The sequence below is a fragment of the Paroedura picta genome, chromosome 17, assembly GCF_049243985.1.
Source record: "Paroedura picta isolate Pp20150507F chromosome 17, Ppicta_v3.0, whole genome shotgun sequence".
Classification (NCBI taxonomy): domain Eukaryota; kingdom Metazoa; phylum Chordata; class Lepidosauria; order Squamata; family Gekkonidae; genus Paroedura; species Paroedura picta.
In genome coordinates, this window is record NC_135385.1 from 18,046,190 (window position 1) to 18,065,083 (window position 18,894).

An 18,894-nucleotide genomic window follows, 5' to 3' on the forward strand; every position below is an offset into this window, starting at 1 on the left:
GACAATGGAATGCTCAGTTTTACTACAGAAAAGGAGCCACAAGGGTCAAGAAGGTTCCAAAAAATTACTACATCCAGATTTAGTGCATCATGTTCTTAGCTACGCTTTTGTATGGGTGAATTGCTGAGCTGCTCTGCTCTTTTGGGGTTCATTTACTAAAGTGACACAGGCATTGGACGGAATGGATGTCGTCCCCCTGCAAATGCCTTCCTCAGAGCCAGTTTTTCCATGAAGCCCTGGGCTCACGCGTTCTCTCCCTGACGAAAACTAACACTGTATAATGGAAAATGAATGCATTCCCTACTCCTTTCCCCCCACTTCTAGGTGTTTCTCTTTCCCTTTCAAGCACTTTGGGGGCAGAGCCAGCTTTTTTGGACACTGTAAAGCATGGGGCAGCCTTGGGGTGTGATCCTGGTACAGGATTCTGAAAAATGGTCCCAATATACAAATCAAATGATCTAACTTGAGGAGGAGGAGGAAGAGAGCTGTTTTTCATACGCTGCTTTGCTCTTCACGAAGGAGTCTCAAAGCGGCTTACAGTCGCCTTCCCTTTCCTCTCCCCACAACAGACACCCTGTGAGGTGGGTGAGGCTGAGAGAGCCCTGATATTACTGAAGAAGAAGAAGAGTTGGTTCTTATATGCCGCTTTTCTTTCCCCGAAGGAGTCTCAAAGCGGCTTACAGTCGCCTTCCCTTTCCTCTCCCCACAACAGGCACCCTGTGAGGTGGGTGAGGCTGAGAGAGCCCTGAGACTCCTGCTCAGTCAGAACTGCTTTATCAGTGCTGTGACTAGCCCAAGGTCACCCAGCTGGCTGCATGTGGGGGAGTGCGGAATCGAACCCGGCTCGCCAGATTAGAAGTCCGCACTCCTAACCACTACACCAAACTGGCTCTCTGTTGGGAATGGTCTTCTTCCACTAGAGAGTAGATTGGCTTTTGATTGGCTCATTTTTAAAACTGGTCTCTATTCTACCCTTTGGGTGGAGAAAAGCGGCATATAAGAACCAACTCTTCTTCTTTGGCCAGCGATTAGGCCGTCAGCGCTTCAGGATGCAGGCACAAAACGCTGTTTCCACCACAAAAGAATTCCTGGCACATAAGAAATTAGCTAGGCTGAATCCTGACACACTGATTTGTTGGGACAGGGAGATATTTTTGCAGGGACTGAAATATTCCCTCTCTGAAAGGAGGAAGAAAGGGGGAAGTTACCTGCTTGGCGGAATTTGTCCATCAATTCCTGCCGGACTGACCGCTCCAGGTTGAAGTAGTCGTGGTCTTCATCGGGCGCCTGGAGGAACAAGGGGATGTGCTGAAACACCACGGCATGCTTGCAGGCTCTCTTTCCTGCGACGGCGAGCTGCTTGTCCAGCCACTGGTCCTGAGCTTGCTTTTGTTCCGGGCATTTCGAGTGATCGAAGTACAGCTGAGAATTGAGGACGAGGAAGAACACTCCCCCGGCCCAGAAGGCAAAGTAATCGTCTCCCCACTGCCTGCAATACTCCTCGATCGTTTCGGGAGTCGGCGAGTTCCCAAGGTCGTGGTTGCCGCTGACGAAGACCACGGGGATGTCGCGGCTGAGGCCCTTCAGGACGTTTTCCAAGTCACGGGTCTGGGCCTCTCGCCAAGGAGTCCCTGCAAAACGCAACCAGAAAGGCGTTATTTCCGGGCCTTTAGCGTCTTCGGGCCGGCTTGCGATCTTTTCCCAACAGAGCCGTCAGTTCCCTGTATGTCGAATATGAATCAAAATGGAATTTGACAGGCCCATGTAAAGTCAAATCAAATGTTTGTTTCTTCTTTCAGTAGTCAATTGTCATGTGTACGCAATCAGAACGGGTTCCCGGGCTACTCACCCGTTTCCCCTGTCTTCTTCAGTGATTGTGAAACTTGCAATATTCTCAAGTTACAGCATATCCAGAACTTGATGAGCTGGGAGCCAAAGTGATAACAGACTCCAGGAGTTGATCTGAGAGCCAAAGTGATAACCGATATGCTTTAACTTGAGAACATTGCAAGTTTCATGGTCACTGAAGAAGACAGGGGAAACAGGTGACTGAGTCCTTGACTCTAAAACTTGATGAGCTGAGAGCCAAAGTGATAACAGACTTCAGGACTTGATCTGAGAGCCAAAGTGATAACCGATATGCTTTAACTTGAGAATACTGCAAGTTTCACGGTCACTGAAGAAGACAGGGGAAACAGGTGATTGAGTCCTTGACTCCAAAACTTGATGAACTGAGAGCCAAAGTGATAACAGACTCCAGGACTTGATCTGAGAGCCAAAGTGATAACCGATATGCTTTAACTTGAGAATATTTCTAGTTTCACGGTCACTGAAGAAGACAGGGGAAACAGGTGACTGAGTCCTTGACTCCAGAACTTGAAGAGCTGAGAGCCAAAGTGATAACCGATATGCTGTAACTTGAGAATATTGGAAGTTTCACAATCACCAAAGAAGACAAGGAAAACAGGTGACTGAGTAACCCGGGAACCCGTTCTGATTGTGTACAAATGAGAATTGACTAGTGAAAGAATGGACGAACATTTCATTTGACTTCACATGAGCCTGTGAAATTCCATTTGGAATCATATTTGGCTTGCAATCTTTGACCCCTGCCGTGCTGATTATGCCAAGGACGCGATCCCCAAGCCCAAACAAAATAAGATCGCCTCGAAACGGTACACAACTCAGCAACCACGAAGGGAAGCATATTACTTGTAAATGGGTTTTAATGCGATGGGCCTGCCTCCTCCTGGGAGGGGAACGGCAATAAAGCCAGCGCCTCTGTTTGAAGGGTGTCGGGGTAAGTCAAGGCGATCGCTTCTGCCAATACAGCTTTTCTCAATCTATATAGTTCGCGTGATGTTTCTCAGACGCTCCAAAAAGTTTTTCAAGACACACGGAAAGTTTCTCGTGGCTTAGCCAACATTCATCCTTCAGGCTTCTGATTGTCCTGCATAGTGCAGGGGGTTGGACTAGATGACCCATGAGGTCCCTTCCAACTCTATGATTCTATGAGAGTCCCAGCTTGAGAGCTGCATTGGCAGAAACAATCATCTTGATTTACCTGTGCGCACGTCTAGCAATGAACGGAAGTAAAAGACCTCGGGCGACAGCGTTTGGAGCAATTATTATGATCCAGCCATTTTTGCTTAGGCATTCATTTCAGTGTCCAGCTATCCCTGTGCAAACCCTTAATCCAAATGCTGAGAAAATAAAAGAGCACAGCCAAGGCCCTACCACCTCATCCTCCTGCACACCCAGGGGAAAAGAGCCCGGCAGTGCAAAGAGAACGGTCAGAGCTTCACTTTATCCCTTACCAGCTACTTTTCTACTTGCAAGGCGTTTCTTTTGCCAGCGAGGGAATGCAAGCTGAGTCCCCAGCTGTAGTCTCAATCGGTACAGCCCAGACACAGACCGTGGGAGGGGATACTTGTGAGGGCCCTCGTTTCCCCTCACCCCAAAGCATGCGATCCAAACTAACAGGCCTCCCCTGGCAGTCACAACGGCCAATGGCCAACTCAGCTCCCCTCCAAGTCCTATCAAGGGGGGAGGCGGGGAAAACAGATCCGAGGCCCCCGGAAACCTCACACAGTTCCAACACCTTGCCTCATCTCTGCCAGAACATCTGCCGCAGAAGAAATAATCTTCTGCCTTTGGTGCAAAAAAAGAGAGAGAGAGAAAACAAACCCCAAGTCAGGTGCTGGCCCGTTTTTCGGGCTGTCAGCAGAAGTGGCGCCGGCAGATTATTCTCCCCCAAGCGCTAATCCACTTGCTAATAATCCAGGTTTTTAACTCACCTTGGCCACGCTGCAGAGGGCATCTGCGCAGGGGGGGAATGCATCCATAATGCATTAGCCACAGATACCTTATGGAGCCATGCCTATCTCTAGGCGGGCGTGCGCTGGCGTTTTAATGAAAAGTGTACTTGTCCGGAATGGACAAGACTGCTGGGAACCGAGGCGCAGGAGGAGAAAGGGGCACGGCGGGTGGTGCTGATGCCAAAAGTTTTATTTGATTCAATTTATATACCGCCCTCAGGGTGGTTGGCATTGCGATCTGCGTTTGCTGGCAGGGGCTCATGGGAATTGTAGTCCATGAACATCTGGAGGACCACAGCCTGACTACCCCTGCTCTACATGGCAGCCTTTTAAATACTTGAAGATGGCTATCAGATCCCCTCTCAGTCGTCTCCTCTCCAGGCTAAAGAGACCAAGCTCCCCCAACCTTTCCTCATACGTCTTGGTCTCCAAACTCCTCACCATCTTTGTTGCCCTCCTCCAGTTTGCCTACATCCCTCTTCAACTGGGTGCCCAAAACTGAACACAAGAATCCAAGTGAGGCCGAACCAGAGCAGAGTAAAGCGGTACCATCACCTCCCGTGATCAAGACACGATACTCCGTTTGATACAGCCCAAAATCCCATTTGCCTTTTTAGCCACTGAGCCACACTGCTGACTCATGTTCAGTGCCTGGTCGACCAAGACCTCTAGATCCTTGTACCACTGCCAAGACAGGTCTCCCCCATCCTATAATGATGCATTTGGTTTTGCCCACTTTGAGCAAGCCCCTCTCTGCTATCTGAAATGGTACCGCCCAGCCACGGGTTGACAACTTCAAGCATAACTAGGTCTCCTTTACGTTTGAGGTGGCAACTACTTGTTTGCTTTCTTAAGAAGGTTCCAGAAGACCTTTCTGGAAAACTGAATTTGGATGATCTGTTCTCCCCCGCTACCGCAAGCTCACAGATCCTGAGCACTGATTCCAGCTATCTTTCTTAACACATCCCTTTTCTCGGAGAACTAGGCTAACTTGTTTCACTGCACGCCAGAAAGCCACCCAACGCCGCAATCTAATTGAAAATCGTATTAGATACTGAATTATACTGTACAATGCCCCTTTTATTGCAAAAGCATTTATCGGCAGGGAGACACGGCGGATCTATAAATTAAACGAATATTTTTCCTCCCCAGGCACTTCACACCAAAGTTAAGAAACGACAAAAGCAACTGTACTTAAAAAAACATTACTTTGAAATTTGTCCCCCCTTCCTCTCACCCCTCTGCCCTTTAAGACGTTCAATTATCTTTCATTTCAGCTTCACCAGGATCACTGGAGTGATTGCACACTTCAGCTTACCGTCCAGCCCACTTAAGGACTCCCTTCTCCCCCAGATTAATATTCCACTGCTATCAAAATAATTGCCAGCTCTGAAGTGGGCGTGTACCTTGGCACTACTACAGTTGAGTGGGGGAAGGATTAAGGGGTAGGGGGGCTACAGTTCCACCAAAGTCGCAAAACCAAGTTTGAAAAAGGTATTAAACAGACAAGTGTGGTCCCAAGTAGGTATTTGGGGGGGGGGGGGGCACAACTAAAGCTAGGTTTAATTTTATGGGTGAATATAACTTACAATGCCGGGGAGGATGGGACGGAAATGATTCTGCTTTTAGCACAGAAACTTGCAGAAAGAAGGGCGGGAAGAACATTCCCCCTGTCTTTGCTGAACTCAACTTTTTTTTACCTTTGAGAAACCCCTGAAACCTTCTTCAGGCTTCAAGAAACCCCAGAAGTGGCATGATCATGCAGAATATGGTTGGATAGCATAGTTGTGCACATGCCCACATGGGTCCCCTCCCCTTCCCACCCCTCCAGACCCACCACTGGCCACTTTGGGGCGGGGGGCAGGTCATCCGATAAATGTTCAACAATTTTTAAAAATCTATACAAAATTAATTATCTCCCAACCTTTCTGGAAACCCTTTCAGGTCCAGCAAGAAACCCTGGGGTTTCACGGCTGAGAAAGCCTGCATAATACCACAACTGAATTCAGCTAAAAAGTCACCCCAAACGTGTGTCCCCCCCCCCCCCCCGTGCTAAAGCTGCAAAGGGAAAAGATATGCTACAAACGGAGAGCGCAAAAATCGCCCACACCAACTGGATTTTTTTTTTAGCAGACTGCAGTCAGTAAGTCAGAACAGAAGTAACACACTGCGGCTGCATTTGCTTCCATAAATCACGTTTATTTTGGGTACAGATGTAAACAGAGAAATCCTACGCGGGGTCTATTTCACACTTCCCTATCTTGGCCTGATTGGCGCAAATTAAATTTTATAGTAAGCTAGCTGAGATCGCCCTCTTGGATTTTACAGCAGTCAGCTAATTGCCACCGAACGCTTTGAGTATTTATGCGGGAGAAGGCGACGAATCTGCTCGGCACGTTCTGTCCTGTGGCGCGCAGGACCATTTGACAAACCCCTCGGCTAGCAAGACAACTGGCCTGGATGTATGTCAGGGTGGTGGAGGTAGGGAAGATCTCCTGTTTTATACCACTTATTGGAATAAGGAGGATTTAAGAACAAACAAACAAACAACAACAACAACAAAACCCCCCAGCCCTCCCAACAGTGAATTTGCACAGCTTACTTTCACTGTAAAATCGCCTGTTTCTCAAAAAAAAAAAAAAAATACAATTCAGCAGGGTAATGGTGCTTTAGAGATGGGAACTCCTCCTTTCTGTTTACTATCCATGATTTGGGGAAAGGAAAAAATGCTGGTTAGAATCACAGAATCCTAGAGTTGGAAGGGGGCCCACAGGACATCTAGTCCCATGTCCTGCTCAATGCAGGATCAGCCTCAAGCATCCAGAATATCTGTCCATCTGCTGCTTGAGGACCACCGGTGAGGGGGAGTTCTCCACCTCCTTGGGCAGCCCATTCTACTGCTGAACTAGACTCATAGAATCCTAGAGTTGGAAGGGGCCATGCAGGCCATCTATGCAGGATCAGCCCCAAGCATCCTGGAGAAGTATCTGTCCAGCCACTGCTTGAAGACCACCAGTGAGGGGGAGCTCCCCACCTCCTTAGGCAGCCCCTTCCATTGCTGAACTGGACTCATGGAATCCTAGCATGAGAAGGGGCCATGGAGGCCATCCAGTCCCACCCCCTGCTCAATGCAGGATCAGCCTCAAGCATCCATGATAAATGTCCAGCTGCTTCTTGAAGACCACCAGTGAGGGGGAGCTCCCCACCTCCTTAGGCAGCCCGTCCCACTACTGAACTACTCTGACTGTGGATTCCTCCCCACCCCAACCCCATATCTAGCCAATATCGTTCTCCACGTAGTTTAAACCCATTACTGCGATCCTCTCCTCTGTAAGATTTTTAAACATCCGCATTAATCTTACACTCTTGCACAGATCCAGACCATACTGACACATACTGATAAATGACCAAAGAACCAAACGCATTTCAACCTCTCTTAGGGTCTTCCTCAGTGGTCTAATATTATAAATGAATAAATAATAAATACGCCCAGGTAAGGTGGGGTATAAGAGGGTAAAAAAGATATAAAGAGGCTCCCACACTTAGGAAATGTGTCCAAATCTCTCTCTCTCTGTGTCTTGGTAAGGTAAAGGTATCCCCTGTACAAGCACCGAGTCATGTCTGACCCTTGGAGTGACGCCCTCCAGCGTTTTCATGGCAGACTCAATACGGGGTGGTTTGCCAGTGCCTTCCCCAGTCATTACCCTTTACCCCCCAGCAAGCTGGGTACTCATTTTACCGACCTCGGAAGGATGGAAGGCTGAGTCAACCTTGAGCCGGCTGCTGGGATTGAACTCCCAGCCTCATGGGCAGAGCTTTCAGACAGCTGCCTTACCACTCTGTGCCACAAGAGTCTCTCTGTGTTTCGGAGCCCCCCGTAAAAAGATTTATTGTTTAAAAACGCCACCCCTTATTATAGCCCTTGCTCCTCCTATAAGGGCATTCTGTCCATGGAATGCGGAGAAAAAAAGCAGGATCAACTGGAAAGGTAAGGTCCAGCTGAAGCAAATCCCATATTGATGGGCCAAACAATATCTCCCGGTCTACTTGGGATTTGTATGGGGACAGCTGCTCCGGAGGAGGCTAAGGGGAACAAGCAGAGCAGATGCTGGTACCCACCTACCCGCATTTCCCCGCTCGGAAAGCTGGACGGTGGACCCTAACTTGCCCCTAACGGGAGCCAAACTCACTCCTGGCTTAGAAACTAATTTCGTGATGTTTTCCTCAGTAACGCAAGTGTGAAATTTTATCAGTTTATGCACCTGATCACTGCAGCCTTCATCCAAGAGCTGGGAGGAGAAATTAAAAAGCCACCCTTTGCTCTCCCAACCCGTTGCTTCATCAGAACCCGCCAGCCCCAGAGATAGAAGGATCTCAATTTAGCTGGCAATTTTGCCGGAGATGCAGGAGGCCAAAGGCGGTACGGCCGGTTCTTCCACAGATGTGTACCGCATGGAATTGATATCTTTTTAAACATTTTTTTAAAAACCTAATTTAATGCAGTAATGTCAGTAAGTAGACATACTCTCTTGAGGCTGAAGGAGAGAAAGTCACAGCGTGGTAAACACAGGCATAAAGTTATTCCAGGAAACAACCTGCGCTTAAAAAAAAGATTTAATTTCAGATCTAGAGAAAATCCCTCCGCCCAGGGCTATTAGTTCAAAGCCAAATTTTGTCTTCGTTAACGCGTGACCTTTTTTTGGCACGGGGGCGCCTTTCAAGCCGCAAAACTTCCGATTGATAAGGCTCGCTCTTTCAGGAAGCGTGCCTCTGAGCAATCAGCAAAAAAAAAAAAAAGGGACCCTCAGCCAGAGACTGTGGCTCGGAGACCTGCGATGCAAAGTGGAAACGTTCTCCAGGAAGGTGGCTAAAATATCGAGCATTACCTTTCACCGTAAGTGTGCCGTTTAATGGAAGACAATCTTAACAATGCGGCCGTCCCATGAATTATTCAGTTCCTGAATGCACAAACAGACGATCAGCTCGCGTTTTGTGTGTTTGTGATGATAATGCAGTCCCTTCGTGCACCAAACCTGCCTAAACTATCAAATTGCCACAGCGGTTGTTACCTCGTGGCGCAGTGGCAGAGTGCCTGCCTTACGCACAGGGGTGAGGGAGCCTCATCCCGAGAGAGCCTCAGGCTCCTGGGCACGACCAGGCTGGAGTTCCGCTGCAAAATCTGACGCACTGTCAGCCTGGCAACTGGGAGCATTTCTACGCACTCATCCTGCACGATGTGCAACTCCATTCAGTTGAGGACAGTTTTGTGTCACCCTCCCTCCAGCGGCCTCATGGCGGCCGATGTGGTTAGGTCTACCTCACTTTTGCCTCAGGAGAACTTTGTCAGGTAGGCTGGGCTGAGAGGGTGTCCTTGGCCCAAGGTCATGGCCATGAGCTTTGTGGCAAGGTGGGAGTTGAACCCAGACTTCCCAAGGCCTAGACCAGGGGTAGTCAAACTGCGGCCCTCCAGATGTCCATGGACTACAATTCCCAGAAGCCCCTGCCAGCATTTGCTGGCAGGGGCTTCTGGGAATTGTGGTCCATGGACATCTGGAGGGCCGCAGTTTGACTACCCCTGGCCTAGACTGAATGAAATCATTATTCAAGGCCGGAGAACAGAACAGACAGCGTTAAATCTCTTCATTCGGCACTCGGGGGTTGGATTCTCCCTTTGGCGTTCTTTTGTTTGAACCTTCAGGATGTTCTCAGTTGACTAGCCAGACTGGTGTCCTGAAGTAGGTTGCTATGGCACAGGCCCAAGGGAGACAACAAAGCATCAACGCCAGTTGTTACATACAGGTATTCATTACAATTCATCGAGAGATTTAACAGTGTTTCCCCACCCACCCCAGACTTGAATAAGTGCTAATAGCTCAGTGTGACCCAACCTTTAGAGGTGTTACTTAGTTTGTAGGTTCACACTGCACTATATCTAATTAGGCCTCTCTTTGTTTGTCCTACTTTGCCTCCCTTCCATAGCTGGGAGTGCTCCTTGCACCTCCCAACTGGATCCAAGTCTTTTATGGAGGCTGCCGTTAGCTGATCTCTGTTTGTAACACTCCCCGCGTTCTGTCGTTTCAAACTACAGGTGTTCGCATTATGCCTCTGAGGAAGGTAGCTCTGACTTGAAATCACCTTTGCTAAAATCTACTGTCAGTCTTAAAGATGCGACTGGGCTCTTGTGGATTCAGATCCCAGCGTGACCGATTCTGCACTGGAGGAAAAGGCCAGGCTGGTGCCTGTATAGAAGTAGGGCTAATCCCCACAGACACATGACGTCAGTGCTGGTCCGTCCCCGTCCTGGGCCTGCAGTGCTTTAGGCCCTCCGTTGCCCCATGGGAAGGGAACACACGTTTCTGCATTTCCCGGTCTACCGTAGGGGCTATCCAGCTGCAGGCCCTCCCTCTCCTACGGCGTCCCAGAAGGGACAAAAAATGCCCCAGTTGACTCTGTGGCGCTTTGCAACAGCACAGGGCTGAATTGGACATTATTAAAATTTGCATTAAGGTGGGATTGCGTTACAACGCAATCCCACCTTTGTGCAAATACCCTCCCCCCTGCCTTCCCCTCCGCAGTGGAACCTTTCCACCCCAGCTGCATTGTGGGGAGGCAGTATTCTGGGGTGGACAATGTGTGTTGTGGAAATACGTCCTCTGTGGGGACACATGACGTGTGTACGATTTACCCTGAGACCCACAAAACTCAACGATCTATAGGCAGCCTGGACATACCAGAGGAAATGAAAAGAGAAGGATCGGGGCAACCTGCATAAAAGCTTTCAAAATATTTACTCCTCCACCCTAATGAACAAGATTAACAAGCATGGAAGTTGTTGCCAAACAGCCTTGAGGACTCTGCTGAAGGATTTCAATTCTGCAAGGCCTGCAAGACAGGGCTGTTTGACCAGGCCTACGGTTGAGGCCAGACAAAGCATCAGGAGCTGGCTTCCTTTCCAAAAATCAAAGGGATATTGACTCCCTCCTCTCCCCAAGAAAAAGCTGTCATTCCCCAAGTTTTATTGAAATCAGGCTCCATGGAAATGTACATCTATAGATGTTTTCACATACTGTAACCCTTCCTGAGCTATCAGGAAAGGCGGGAAATAAGAATAAAGATTATTATTATATTTTAAAGATTTCTACGTCCTCTTTGCCGGTAATTGTACGCTAAGAGCCAGAGCCAGATTCTGGAACAGAGGCTGAATCTGAGATAATAACCAGAAATTTGAGTCTAAAAAAATCACCACGGAAAAGCGAGATTAAACACGCCACGGAAAAGCGAGATTCTGTGAAGGCAGAAATATTGCCTGGCATGGCAGATTTGCTTGACACTAAATTAGATATATCGATGGAAAAACTAGAGGGTGCGGAAGGTACAGCATTAGAAGCCTCTGAGCTACCAAAAACTAATGATTGTTTGCCTACAACGGAAAAAAAAGCTATCTGCCCTGGAATGTCGAAATGCTGCGATAAAGAACAAATTAACAGAGATACAGAACAGACAAAGATGTCACAGTTTCTGGGTTTGTGGGATGGAGGAGCTGGTGGAAAAATGTAATTTTCGTCCAGTGGTGAAAAACAGAGGATTAATGACCCAGACGATGAGGAAGCTAGAAAGGAAATGCAAAAAAACAACAGTAAAAGCCTGGGAAAGCTACGGCCTCATCCAATCACGAAGCAAGGACAGATTGCAGCGAATTAAATCAAAGCTTAAGGAATGAACTGTATTTAATTGGATATACAAATCCTAACATTCTTCAGCCTTTTTTTTTTCATGCCGACAAATTGACTCTTAGCCTGTTTGGGGTAATTTTATTTAGCACGCCAATCCTGTTTATGTAATGTGATAATTAGTCTTGTTTATGATAAACCGAGTTCTTGTTGTAATCAGTGTTTTCTGCTGTAAGGCTAATATTCTTTTTCTTTAATTTGTTTTTTTTTTGTTGTTCCTGCGCGGATATATGTCTGGTTTCAATTTGATATTCGGTTTGTTATTGTTGTCCTCCGGAAATTCACTTCTATTACTAATATCAACAGGGCGAGGCAACAGATTATAGGTCTCACCCACTCCTCACCTTAAAACCCAAAGATTCAGTGGTCTCCAACCTTTTTATCACTGCCCGTAGCAGCTGTGCAGTGCCATGCCGAGGGGGAGCCCCAGCCATGGCGGCTGCTGAAGAGCACCAAAGGTGAGCCGGTGGCAGAGTGGCAGGGCAGCCCCCGAGGCAGCAGCCGGGGAGGAGGATGAAAAGGAGCCGCGGCCCGGTACCAACTGATCTACGGACCGGTCCCGGTCTCCGGACCGGGGGTTGGGGACAGCTGGATTAAGGGACAGTGGTCGGTTGGCCTCTCTCCCCCACCCCCAGATTAGAAGGCCTTTTCTTTCCCTTTCCCCACTGACCCCATATTTAATCATAGGGGGCACTGCTCTTGCTACATCATAGTAATGGAAGAGAACATTCAGTAATGACTTTGGGATTATGTTCCTCTTTTGGGGGTTTTTTTGGGTGTATTTCCCCCCACTTTATTTTCTTTTGAGCCTCCTTTGACTGACAGGCTGACCACATTTCATTGTACCCCAAAACATTTGTACCAAACGAGGGAACTTTCTTCGAGATTCTGTTCTTCTGCCTAGGGGATTATTGATGGGGCGCCTCAGATCCTCATACGTAATATGAAGTCCGCAATGCTGGATTTCTTGTACGGGCAAGTGAACGAGCCCTTTGAATCCTTGGGAAAACACTGCATTGTCCAGGCAAATCTATGTGCTCTCCCACACGGAAAACATTACCGCAGGGTCAAATCCTTGAATGGGGCCTACGTCTGCCCGTTTCTACAAGGGAATTTCCAGGGTAAGTATGAATCCTTTGCGGGTTCAAGAATACCGGGATCTGTGAAGTCCAAAATTGAGAGATTACTGGGAGAGGGGGGATATTTTCAAGGGCTCCCCGGCCGTCAAGAGACGGCCAGCGTTCCTCTCCTTCCGCTGCAGCATCCGATTAAGGCGTAACATCCCGCCCAGGGAAGCGCTAATAAGGTGTCAGTCTTGATAACAATTGCTCATGTTTCCTCTTCCTGTCTAGGCCTGGGCAGCGTGGATTACACCTGACAGCTTTCGGCATAATTTCCTCCATCTGGCTCCTGTTCCTTTAACTAGAACTAGTTTTTTTACGTCTTCAAAAATATCAGTCGGTGTCATTTCTACTGAGCCGTATCATATTCATTTCAGTTAGCAAATTAAGGGCTCGGAAGCGATCTCGGCCCGCGAAAGGCAAGCCAGAAGCGTTTGTCTCCTCGGATAGTCAGCCGTGCTAACAGAACATGGCAATTGGCAATAAAAGGGATTTGCTCCACTTTCAGGTTTGGATATCCGAAGTGGGGCCAAGAACAGAGCGGAGCTGTCGAAAGAGACTGGTGCTACTTGCCTAGTATCTGCTGTAACAAAGGCCCAGCTTCTCTAGGGAGCGATTCAGTCCCACGAAACACCGTCAGTCAGCAGGTAGGAGGGTTGCCAGCTCCGGCTGGGGAAATTCCTGGAGATTTAGGAACACTGCTCAGGGCAGTCTTTTCAACCTTTCGACCGTGGATGAACCCCTGAAATATTTTTCAGGTTTTGAGGAACCCCAGGGGTGTTGACAGAGAAGTGGGCGTGGAAGTAGGATGTGAGGACCAGCCAATCGGTCGACCCACCATTTACCGCTTCCATAGTGGAGAAAGAGGTTAGGCCTGTAGAGCAACAGTGAACCTGTGTCCCACCACACAGTTCATTCTTCTCCCCTGTAGTGCTTTAGGATCGACACCCAGTAACCAAGATCGCAGAATCCTAGAATTGGAAGAGGCCACAAAGGCCATCTAGTCCAACCCCTGGCTCAGTGCAGGATCATCCTCCACATGCCAGATACTAGGGATTGAACCTATGACTTTCTGCACGCAAAGTTGGTGCCCTACCACTGAGACATGTCATAGAATCTATGAAGCTGCTATAGAGAGAGTCAGATCACTGGGCTGTCCTGGCTGTTAGGAGGAAATATTGCCCTCCAAACCCAAGATCAGCTGGGACCACTGACTTAGGGCCTGGTGTCAACTGTCTCCTGCTACTGGCCTTTTGCTCTCTGACAGCCCATTAATGAAGTTGGGGAGGGGAGGAGAGAATCATTCTCCTTTGGATGGGAGCCCACCAAGCAAGTACGGGGTCAATATTCAGAAGCCGATCATGGCAAACCATCTCTGAAAATCTTCTGCCTTGAAAGCCCTCCAGGGTTGCCAGAAATCAGCTGGGAGGTGTCGGTACGTTCCGTCACCACCAATTACCAGCAAGGGGCAAAATGCAGCCTTTTAAATCTTGCTCAAGCCGTTAACAAGCATTTATCTCAGCCCACCTGCAGATGATTTCCTAGAATCGTGGGGAGGACTAATGACTTATCTGCAGAATCGTCACTTGATAAAATTATAATGATTTTTTAAAGAGAGGGAATGTCGCATAGCTTAGACAAAGCGCCTCAGAAGAATTGCTCTCCTATGAACGGCGCGCCGGAGAGCGCCGGTGAGATTTCTGTGCGGGTGTCGGATTGGGTGTCACGAGCTCTTTAAAGCATTCCGAGAGGGTGCTTTGAAATCTGATTAACTTCAAAGCTCATTAATTCCACCGCGCCAGAGAGGTGATTTTCCTTGCGTACAGTCTTTCGCTGCGTTTAGGGTTAACTTGTCCTTGTTTCTATATTTTAGTACCCTGCCTGGAAAAAAAAAGGGTGTGGGGTCTTTTCTCAAGAACCGTGATGAGCTCACTGGAAATTCTGTCTGGGTCACTGGTGCCCCCCTACCAGGTCTTGTCTGCACAGATCCTTTGAGGCCTTGGATGCAGCTTGGCTGGGGAGGAGAACGCCAGTCTGAAGACCAATGGGAATTCTGACAGCTTTCCCGGCTCCCCCGGGTGCTTCGCAGCCCTACCCCTTCCGGAGCCCTGGCCCGCCCTCTCCCCATGGTGGCCTTGTCTGCTTGGCTCTCAAAGGAGTGGGGCAGAAGTCTCTTTGCATTGCTACTTAAGACCCTTGCATGGCAACCTTTGAGCATGGCCTCCCTTCTTGGCTCAAATTCATAGCACTGGCTACCAATCAAATGTCGGATCAGGTTTACGGGGCTACTCCTCACTTTCAAGTCCATTCGCGATCATACCTCAACCATCTGTTTGCATAAACTCCCCAAACAGTGACATGCTCTATCTATTCCAATAACCTGGCGATCCCTGGCCTCAACAAGAGCTCCAACCTGGTGGAATGAGCTCCCCAACGAAATCAAGGCCCTAGCGGAACTCAGTTCTGGAGCTCACTTCTGCTATGTTAAAAGACATTGTAGGGGGGTGAAAGGTAGTCCTACAATCCTTATCCATGGTTCCTCTATATATTTGTGAAACAGCCAGGGGGGTGGAACGTGTCCGGCTGTCCAAGTTGGAATAGGGCCAATCAGGGTGCAGCCAGCTGGCTGTACCCTGATTGGCCCTGCCCCTGCAGCTTCCGCCCTCCGACCCTGACTCTAGCCTCTTTGCTCTCAGACGTGCCTCAGTGCCTGGAGCCAACAGCAGGGGAGAGGGCCGTGGGCACAGGGTCTTGGTGGAGGGCCTGCTAACAAGGACCTCCCAGCCTGCTGACAGCCTGCTAAGGAGCTCTGTCCCGGCCCTGCTAACGAGCTGCCCAGCCCCCGCCTGCCCCACTTGATCCGGCTGCCAGCTGTGGCCCAAAGCCACGTTAAGCTGCCTGGATGGGGGGCCAGGGGAGGGGACCCTTTCAATGCCCGTTCTTAGGAACGGGCTTTGAAGCTAGTCATCAATATTTCACTGGCATGGAAGATATCAACCTGCACTGTGCACTTAGCACCTTAATGCACTGGAGGATCAGCTGAAATTGCCCCCTTTCCCACGGACCTAGGAAGCCGGGCAAGGCGAGTTTTCCATTCATACCAGAGGGAAAGACAATTTCACCTGGTTCTCTCATTCGCCTGCCCGAGAGTGCAAAACGCTTTCCGCACCTCCTGTTCTCCAGGCGCGACGGGAGAATGTGCCCTCTTTTACGCCTTGCACGGCCATCTTCCTCATTTGCCGACGTATCCGAGAAGCTCGGATGTAAAGCTGCTCTAGCAGAAGCCTAGCCTCTGGAGCCCATTAGCACATGCGGGCAATCCTGTTGGGTTGTTCTCTTCAATCAAACACACACAAACATACACACACAGAGGGGAGATGCCATCTCACTCAGCCATTAGCGGTCTCAACAAATCATTCACCTGGCAATAAACAAAGCAGGCACTCAAATCTTCTAGTACGTCAAGCCGCAGACATTTGTACAGGATAACTAAGTGCATGTCCCCCAGGGCGGGTCTTGCAACAGGCCTTCCAAGACAAATCTGCGTTGGAAAGACCTGCGGCAACACAAATCCGAAAAAGCCCTGTGTCAGTCTCCCGGCGAGCAAAGAGGGGTCACTTCAGAAGGGTCAGCTCATCCCCAGCAGATCTGATTCAAGGCTGATTCGGGAGGTGGAATTAATTCAAAAGACGTTTCGGCTAAGCATCCGGAAGAAGTTCCCGACCGTCAGAGCGCTTCCTCAGGAAGTGGTGGGTTCTCCTTCTTTGGAAGTTCTTAAGCAGAGGCTAGAGAGCCACCTGCGGGTATGAACTTACTGGTCGTCCCGGGCCCCCGGGAGGTTCGCCTGGCCTCAACCCGGCCCGGACTTTTTTAATCCTGGCCCCAACCTGATGGAATGAGCTCCCGGAAGAGCTGAGGTCCCTGCGGGAATCACCAGCTTTCCGCAGGGCCTGCAAGACGGAGCTCTTCCGCCAGGCGTATGGTCGAAGCCAGGGCAGAGCCCGGGTTCTATCTTGGATCCCCAAGATCCATCCAGATCAATCCACTGCTCCCTCTCCCGTGGCCTCTGATTGAACAAGGTGGGGTTAATAGATAGAATGCCACCACTGCCTGTATTTTTGTAATTGGGGATTATGGGGTTTTTTTATTGTCATTTTTAACGCTTACTGTGAACCGCCGCGAGACCTGTTGGCTAGCAGCGGCATATAAAGCCCAAAATAAATAAATAAACAAACAAACCACGGATTTCACTCGGCCTTAAGACCTGTTGGAAGCCAGCAGCTCTCTCTTGGGGCGTCTTCCTCCACGGTCCTAATCCATCATCTAAGCCCCGACCTGCCAAAAATTGTTCTCTAGGGAGAAAACAATAATTTACCGGGGGGTGGGTGGAAACCCCCTTCTCCAGGAGTCCCACGGAAAGATTCTCTCGCCTACGGCTCAATTAAGATCCCGCCACAGCGGATTTTAACGATTCTGGGGGCGCACGGCCACAGGGGCGCGCGCGACGCGAGAAGCAAACTCCTCGTCCTAATATAGTAATAATAATCCAAGGACAAGTCATTTTTAATCACCGTCTTGACTGGCAGAGCCGCTGCCGCTGATTACCCGGTGCCTGTAATGGCGCGTAATGGGCTCCAAGCGCTCGGCTTGATTGCGTCCCGGTTTAGCCGAGAAGGATGCTATTTATCAGCCCAAGCTGCCGGGAGGCCAAGACGTCGCCACGTTCAAAGGCCGTGACATCCGAGCAGCTCCGGCAGCTGTGTTTTGCCGTTTTCTTCGCGGCATACGTCCGGGATTCAAAGGGGTAAATATATAGATTTCCGGGGGGAGAAACTGGTTTGACGTTCGGTTATTTGTTTCTTTTGCTCCTGCTCCAATGCCGCCGTGGCTTGTTTTGCGAGGGGAAGGGTCCCACGGGCGAGATGCTCTGCTTATCCTCCCTCCCCAAACCTCCTTTGCTCCAGGCCCAATCCTCGCTGCTGCCCGGAGGGCGCGGGAGAGGCGAGCGTGTGCCGATCCGTCCTCATTACTGTCACTGCCGATTTGCCCGGGAGGACGAAACAGACAGGATGCATGATTTTCGTCTCAGTTCACCCACAAAAGTAAAAACGCCGGCTTGCACAATTTGCCGGGGGGGGGGAAGGGGGCTGTCAGGCAGGGAAGGGGAGAGGAGAGGGGTCATGTTCATATGGTCATGTTCACTAGCCCCTCCCCTTCCCAAAATGGCCAATGATAGGGGGAGGAGGGGAGGAGCCCTGGGTGGGCGTGTCCACAGTTCTGCTTCCCAACCCTATTCTGCATGATCTTCTGCGGTTGTTTGACGCCTGAAGAACGTTTCAGGGGTTTCTCAATGATAAAAAAAGTTGAGAAAGGCTGCATTAGGCCACCTGCGTATGAGATAACAGATGACAGTCAGAGCAACCATGTGGCAGTGCTGACAGACTAGCTGCCATCCTCCTTGGACACTTTCCTTAATCAGGTCGTTTTTCTCCATCGCAATCAGTGGCTGGATTATTTTTGCACCCTCTCATCATCCCTTTCTAATTTCGGAAAGCCCTTGAACAAAGAATAGCCTTTAAAGCAAATTCAACTCACAAGAAAAAAAAAACAGGCCCCAAAACACAAGAAGCACATCCTGGAAGTGACAAACACCCAATTCTACCCTAACCCACAACGAACAACAATAAAAAGGTTGAGGACTAAACATTGAACTCCATCTCATTACGTTCGACAAGGCCTTACATTTTACGTACGTAAGCAGACGTACAACACTCACTCCGTCTTGCAGGGCCTGTGGAACCTGGACAGCTCTATCAGAGCCCTCAGTTCTCCTGGGGGCTCATTCCACCAGACGGGAAACCATGGTGGTTCTATCATGGTGGGAACCAGGTTCTCCGACAGCAATTTGGTGGAATGTAAAATACCAAGGGTCTTCTCCAGTGGTCAAATTAATGGGTGGAATGCTCTTTTGTACAAGGTCAACATCTAAAGCAGTGGTTCTCAACCTTCCTAATGCTGTGACCCTTTAATATAGTTTCTCATGTTGGGGTGACCCCCAACCATAAAATTATCCAGAAATTAAACTGAAACTGGCCTTGTTCATGATTGTATATAATTTTTTTCTTCTTCTGGGGTTTCTCAGTTCAGTTCTGTCTCTTGTCCCACTGTGCCGATCTCGCTCTTTTCTGCTGCTCCAGACAGACGAACGCTCCATCTCGATCTACC

General features: G+C 49.3%; 1 protein-coding gene across 1 annotated transcript in view; it reads right to left on the reverse strand.

Annotated features, from left to right (window-relative positions):
• Window positions 1-18,894, reverse strand: part of CPPED1 (calcineurin like phosphoesterase domain containing 1) — a 35,313-nt gene that overhangs the window by 9,791 nt on the left and 6,628 nt on the right. Inside the window, exon 3 of the mRNA XM_077316995.1 lies at window positions 1,209-1,631. Coding sequence (XP_077173110.1) covers window positions 1,209-1,631 — 423 coding nt within the window. The remainder of the gene's footprint in view (window positions 1-1,208; window positions 1,632-18,894) is intronic.